General features: G+C 30.9%; 1 protein-coding gene across 1 annotated transcript; it reads left to right on the forward strand.

Annotated features, from left to right (window-relative positions):
* The first annotated feature begins 4,297 nt into the window (after positions 1–4,297).
* Positions 4,298–5,273, forward strand: LOC105779255 (RING-H2 finger protein ATL78). Its single transcript, XM_012603020.2, has one exon. The coding sequence runs from the start codon at positions 4,334–4,336 to the stop codon at positions 4,979–4,981; it is 648 nt and encodes a 215-aa protein (XP_012458474.1). The 5' UTR covers positions 4,298–4,333; the 3' UTR covers positions 4,982–5,273.
* The last annotated feature ends 2,666 nt before the right edge of the window (positions 5,274–7,939 follow it).

The raw sequence follows: 7,939 nt of genomic DNA on the forward strand, positions 1-7,939 counted from the left end.
AATAAAATAATGATAAAATAAATTTTCTGACTTCAAATTTGTGGTCCCGAAACTAATATTTCGATTTCACTGAAAATAGGTTGTTATACTTTCAACCAAGGTCTTACATAATCCTGAAATGATGCCATAGTATATTTCAACCATGGTCTTTCCTTTTTGAACTTATTGTCATGATATCTTTTAATCATGATCTTTTCCTTTTTCAAATAAAGTAATCCAATCACTAATTCATAAATATGTACATTTAGATATTAATTCACTTCTATAATTCAAATGAACTACTTTAATTGAAATACGAACTTAACTCGACTAAAACGGTTGCAAAAACAAAGTCGATGAATAATCTGATACATTAGTTTTTCCTTGATTTAATTCTAACTATTGCGTTTCTTGATCTAGATAATAATATGTCATTCAATTAAAACAATTCTAACACTTAAATAAGTTGTTTAATACAATTAAGTCCTTCCATTATCATTTTACAAAATTACCTCGATATTTTATTTTTTATGCAATTTAGTCATTGAACGCGAAACGCGTAATTTAACCATTTTTAAAGAGAAACCCTACTAGCCGATTTTCCTAGGTGTTCAATACAACCCATATCTTTCATCAATTCACCCTATTTTCATTGAATTTTTTTTTCTATTTTCTTAAATAGTCCCCTAATTAAAATCATCAAAAATCACTTAACAAAATATTTATATTTAACTACTAACCTTAACAATCTATCAACTAAATTCCCAAACACTTCCAATTCATTCATGAAAAGTCCCTAAACTTTTAACAATTTTACAAATTGACCCCAAGCTAGCTAGATTAAACTAAATCGATCTAAAAAACATAAAAATAACTAAAAACGAAGCTAAAAAAACAATCATGAAGAAAGTTTGCCGAAACTCCTTGGCTTCTCCAATGGTGTTTTATCGGTTTGAAAAGGATCAACATAAAAGAAATAAAGGTGATATGTTTGTTTCTTTTCTTTTAACTTGCTTTTCTTTTAATTATATTATTAATTTATAACATAGAATTAACTAAAAAAATAGTCACTAGCCGTGTATGCCTTTTAAATATGGAAGAATTGCTACTTAAGCCCTTGTACCTTGATTCATTAGCCATTTAACTCCTTTTAACGATTAAAACTAACTTTTGTAACTTTTACGATTTAGTTCTTTTTGCTAAATTAACTATTTAAACCTTAAAATTTCTTAACCAAATTTTAATATGACCCTAATAACGCTCCGTAAATATTTAATAAAATATTTACGACTCAATTTATATAAACGAGGTCCCGATACCTCACTTTCTAAAACCACTTGACTTTTGGGACGTACCACTTGAACCTAATTATTCTTGCAATTAACAAAATTTATTAAATCAAAATTTCAATAATATTATTTTGACTCATAAATATTAATTAATAATATTTATGAACTCACTCGTAGGATTTGTGATCTCGAAACTACTGTTTCTGACACCACTGAAAAACGGATTGTTACACCATAAAAATCCTACCTTCAAATAGATATCATCAAATGTGCAAATGCTTTAAGCTAGGCTTTTTACTCATCCAAAACTCATAAGAGGTTTTTTCAGTATATATGTTTGATCTTTAATGCTTCTCCTTAAAGTGATTTAGGCAAGGTAGAATGACTAATCGTATAACTTACCATGTCCTCAAGTGTTCTGTTTTGTCTTTCAGCAGCAACATTCATAGTGAGTAAACCCAACACAATGTACTATAGAACAATACCACTTTCCTCCAGGAATTTGACAAATAGTCCAAGACATTGTTCACCTAAACCGAGCCATTATATTTGTCGCAGAACTTATTGTACAAGCCCAATTTCGCCCGGCCTATGCCAACAAAACAAAACAGCAGACCCAAAATTAAAACAAACTTAACCCAAACCCTCTACCCAATTACAACCGGCCCAATAACCCACATAACACGACCCAAACTCAATGGAAACTAGGGTTTCAGAACCCTAGTCTCTGCCACTCCCTAGTGCCGCACCTAGGGCTCTCTGTCTTCTGACTTCGGCGCCGCCTCCACTGTCCCATCGCCGTTCACCTACTCTCTGCTCCACCGCCCACCCACTTGCCTGCAAAATCAGAGAAAGAAATGACAAGTAAAAAAAATAATAGATCAAAATATTGTAAACATGGCTATAAAGCCATAACAACCAATGTAAAAAAATAATAGATCAAGTTCTCAATTTTCGACACTAAGACATTAAGTAATCAACTAGGTACCAATTTTGGGCGTATCGAGTGTGCTAATCCTTCCTCGTGCGTAACCGACTCCCGAACCTGTTTTTCTGAATTTCGTGGACCAAAATCGTTGTTTTAATAAAATTAAATCGTTTATTAAAAAAAACAACCACTTTTCGAGGTGATCCAATCACACCTCATTAAAAAGGATTGGTGGCGACTCCCGTTTTCGTTTTCATTTTCAAAATCCAAGTCGACCCCGTTTTCAAAAAAATGGTGTCAACACTTATCATCATGTCATATCTAATGCATCTAATTCTTCTAACGAGTTGGTTTTTAACTTCAATAGTATAATCTTTTAATAGACTAAGTTATTGCAATTTCTGATAAGGTAGCCACACCACGAAACATCGTTTATGAATGTTATGAAAAATTGTTTATCATTCCAAAAAGTCAAAGACAAACATTTGTGTGTATTAATTCTAAGGCATCGAGTTTTTTGTTGACATCAAATCTCTTGATATTTGTTTGTTTTCCCTTAATACAGTTCACACATATCAAAATCTAAAAGATTAAAGGGATCGATAATACTAACGTACACAGGCGTCTCAATTCTCTTTTAGAGATATTACATTTATAGTCCATAAATGAACAACATTAATAAATGTTAATGCTCACCAAAAAAGTTACTATCAATGTTGATTAATTCTCATAGATTCTACTTAATTTGTTATCCCAATTTGTATATTCTTAAGTATTATGTCAGTTAAATTAATAGTTTAAGCTTAAGATCAATTTGATAATTACTGAATTAAATTCAATTTTTAAGTTGAATTGAATAATTTACGGATACTAATGTCTCATTACACCTCTACTTGAATTACTCAATTTTTATTTATCGAAAAAGAATACGAATAGAAACTATTTTTTAAGAGATGAAATATATATATATATATATATATAATTTTTTAAGTTTAATTCACGATTTAATTCTTAAAGTATACCCGTTTTTTTTACTTTAGTGCTTAACTTTTTTTGTCTCAATTTAGTACCTAAAGTATCATTTTGTAAGAGTTTTAGTCTATTTTTCTGACTGATGTTAACAAAATTGATAACCAATCAAATTGTACCGCTTCTCTTTCTTTTATAAAAATATATTAACTTTAAAAAGTTATAAAAATAAAATAAATATATGTAAAAATATTTAAAATACAAAAAATAAAAACATAATTAAATATTTTAACCAAAAAATCAAAATCAAGATTCATCCTTTTAATCTTTTATCTTTTCATCTCCTCCATCCCAACCCAAAAAATAGAACTCATCAATTTCATTAAATAATTAAATATTTTTAATTCAAAAAAATTTGAGTTTGTGAAAATTGAACCTCGATAATGACAATGAAAAGCAAAGAAAGAGAGAAAAATAGAATACACGGATTTTACGTGAAAACCTTTTCAAGAAAAACTACAGACAGAGAAGAAGAAAAATTCACTAACTGTTGAATTCAAATGATACAAGAGGAGAGACGATTATGTCTATTTATAGGTTTGAAAATATTATTGTAATCAAAGTCTAATAGAAGTAATACAGTAAAGTTAAAACACATTATTCGGCCCTTGGTTGATCTCAAATGCAAAACAGCCAGTCAAAAACTACATTTTAAGCGCTTGATTCTTTTCCCTTTATGACAAATGACTAGTAAACAGCTAAATAGAATTCATACAAGGATTTGAGTTGAGTCTGACTCAAAACGATTTTGGCATTTATATCGCTTTTAAGTAAATTACAACAAAATTCTATTTAAAAAGGGTTTTAAGGTTAAAATTAATGGCCACTTGATGATGAATTAAAAATAATATATGTATTCGTATTATCTCTCAAGACTAGTAAGCCTCCTTCCTGGTTCTAGCAGAAATGCTGAAAATGGGTCCAACACATAGGTTGGATGGATCCAGTTTGATGAGAAAGCCCAGTGTGATGAACGTCATCAACTCAGTGGACAAACATCTACAAACCCTGATTCACCCTTTCACTATATAATTCCCTTGTGCAGATACAGCTTTTGAATACGAAACTAACCATCTAAGCTGAACCTAAAAACTCACCCTGCCAAACTATGTCCATTGCCTTTACCACTCAATTTATCCAAGATTTTGTAGGAGAATTCCACTCTAGAAGGTTGCTGCTGCCAAACCCCGAAAACCACCACAATTCTTCACATCCTTACACTACTGCTAACATCACCTTCGATGGAAACCTTGTTGTTATGGTTCTGTGGTTCCTCTTGTGTGCCTTAATTTGCTCACTTGGAGTGAAGTCCATCATTAAGTGTACATCTAGGTGCTTGTGTTTATTGACCTCAGAATCCGGAGGCAGCAGCACCACTGCCTTAGCTAACACAGGGGTCAAGCCAAAAGCATTGAATACCTTTCCAACAGTAAACTACTCCGATGAGTTGAAACTGTCAGGGTTGGACTCTGAGTGTGTGATATGTCTCTCGGATTTCGCACCGGGTGACCGGGTGCGGCTTCTACCCAAGTGCAACCATGGGTTCCACGTCCGTTGCATAGATAAGTGGCTAAGCTCCCATTCATCATGCCCTAAATGTCGACACTGCCTCATCGAGACATGCCAAAAGATTGTGGGGTGTAGAGAGGCAAGCTCGCCAGAACCACCTTCTTCACTGCAACAAACCATTCTGACCATACGACCCATAGCTCCTGAATCTTTCATACATAGCTATAGGTCAATTAGCTTAGCTTAGATTAGCCCTTTTTCTGTTGTTGTTGGTTTAATTGTATCATATGTGTTCAAGCTTACACATACTAGTTGAACCCTTGCTATCAGCTTAAATTTCTTAGTAATTGTCCGTTCATTTTAACATGATATGAACTAGCTAGGCTCCTCATTAGTAACGCAATTGCAAGCTATTTTTTTTCTACCCTACTTCTGTTCATAATATATATTATGTAAATTACATTTTTATATAAGCAATGAACTCTACTGCATCTTTATTTATTTTTTATTGATAAAAAGAGAGCCTGTTTACTGTTCAATTTTTTTTTTTTTTGAAATGACAAAAATAGACTAAGACACAGCAGTGGAGTAATTTATTGATTTCTCAGTTATCCATCATAACCGCATCATTTTTGAGACTTGAGGCCATGACCAATAACAATTGGCCACCTAAATAATGCCGGATGCTTATCATCATGACCAATACTCCTATATTTATCACAATTGTTCGATGGCTAGATAAGTTTTAAGAGACTCTCAGAGCATATCTCACGAAATATCTCCTTATAGCCTCCCGATCAATTAGGAAAGGCTATTGTCATACCCCTCTGCCAAAAGAAACATGTCAAGCCCAAAAGGCATAATTGACTCTGCATTGACCTTTTAAGTACAACCATCTAACTAGATTTAAACAGAACCTACTACCCATGTTTATAGGAGAACGTTATCCTAATGTGAACACATTTCCAAAACAATGAAGAGTCTATTAAGGCTTAATTACCTCATAATGATAGAACTCCATAATACGTGTCAATAATTATCCATTACGCATTTAATGGGTTCAAACGCTTATCTAGCCAATAGGACTTTTTCCTATAAATACCCTGAAAAACTATACCATAGAGTTACTTTGAGCATTTATCTTTTCGTTCTGCCTCTACAAGTGAACCGATCTCCATTGCATCACCTTGATCTCTTTATTCCACCTTGTCTTCCACCCTTATTTACTTTGTATCAATAAGATATTAATATTTTTTTGATACAATATCTAAAACTGCTCATAACATTTTTTCGACTTTTAAATAAGAAAATAAAACACAGATATTTTGTTCACATGTGAACATAATATTATTTTTAATAGATTTTTTTGTACATCTTCATTAAAATAACCTCAACTTCACATGAACAATGATGACGGATGTTCACATGTGTGTAAAAATAAAATATTAAATATATTATATAAAAAATTTAACAAAATGCACTGATGCTTAATGTATTATTATATTACATGAAGATGATAGATAAGCAACTAAAGATCATTTATGTAGTGTGGGCAGTATTAAATATTAGCCTGCGAATGCTGTCTCAACTATATTCACAAGAAATTAATGCTCCTGAATTTGTTATTTATTTTCTTCACATTATTTGTGATGAGATTTCTTACTATTTATTCAAATAAAAATAATATTAAATTATATTTTCATACGATGCATGAGTTTTTTATTAATTTATTAAATTTATTTATTTATTTAGAATTTTGTAACATTTAAAAAAACCCTTAAATTTTAAATAAAAATAAGACTTTAAATTAGTGACTAAGTTGAAAGAAATGAAAATATGTGAAATTTAATTAAATAGCGAGTTACAATATAAATAAATATTTTAAAATAGAAGTACAAAAAATTATTAAAATGAGCGTAAAATAAAATTAAATAATAATGACCTAAAAAAACAAAATATATCAAAATGTTTTGTAAAAAGTGTGTGAATGGGTTCATAATGTAATTTAAATTTTATATTTTTTAACAAATAAACATTTTTATACCATTTTAAATGGGATGAAGAGAATATAATATTTATTCATTTTATACAAATTTTTTATTTTTCTAATAATAATATCTAATTTATAATATTATTAATATTTTTATTGAGTGTTTTTGTGTTATGTCTCTCGAAGAGACTAATTTCCTATTTATATAATAGGCTTAGATGTGACGTCCTAGGTAGGACTTCATGCATGCCAACACGTACTCTATTCTAAAATTAACAAGTATTCTTTAGGTGTGGGTTAGCTTGCATGATGATACAAACCCACCATATGGGAGTCCATACAAATATGTAAACCCTCCACGTGTGAACTCATGTAAGTAAACTATGTAGGTTATCATCATCGGAGTAAAGAGGATCGGGTCGGTTTCAATCGAATAACCGGTAACGGGTTGATAATGACAAACACCATAACAAATATGATTAAGAGTTGAGAGAAGACGGTGACCTTAGAGAGAAGAAGAATGAAGAGCGGTGAGAGGTGTTGTTCTTTAGCTGGGTGGCGGAGGGATGAAGAGGAATTTAGTGAAGTTAAAGAGATTTTATAATCGAACCCTATTTCTAAATCTATTGTGGGTTGTGGGCTGATTTCCTCTTCGCTTCTCTTTGGGCTCCAATAAGACGAAGAATTTCTTTTTATCCCGAAAAAGAAATGGGTTAATATAACTTTTAGTCCCTGAATCTAATAATCAAATCCATTTAGAAAGAATCTAGACATATAGTTATCCTGATCAAATGAACTAGAACAATCATTTGTCTAGGTTCATTTCAAATGTAATTTTTATTAATTATTTTTTAAATTTCTTTATAATTTAAAAAAATTGAAATTTTTTTCCTGATGTGGCATGTCACGTGACATCTCCTGGTGGTTGCCGTCGGTCACATTAGCACTTTTAACTATTAAACAATCAATTGATTTTTATTTTTTATCATTAAAAACTCAATAAGGTGTTTTTTTTTAAGGGTTCAATTAATTTTTTTTCATTTTTTACTAGGAACATTTTTTACCCTTAAGCCACAACAAGTTATTATATACATATTATTGTATCATAGTAGTATATATCCTAGTTGTCAACCATTATCATCTCAACTTAGTATAATTTGAAATCACTGATTAGAATACAGGAATGAAATACATATTTTCTTCTCGTACCACCAA

This window comes from Gossypium raimondii, chromosome 4 (genome assembly GCF_025698545.1).
Source record: "Gossypium raimondii isolate GPD5lz chromosome 4, ASM2569854v1, whole genome shotgun sequence".
Taxonomy (NCBI): domain Eukaryota; kingdom Viridiplantae; phylum Streptophyta; class Magnoliopsida; order Malvales; family Malvaceae; genus Gossypium; species Gossypium raimondii.

Coding starts and splice junctions, on each gene's coding strand:
- LOC105779255 (XM_012603020.2), top strand. CDS start 4,334: ATGTCCATTGCCTTTACCACTCAATTTATCCAAGATTTTGTAGGAGAA.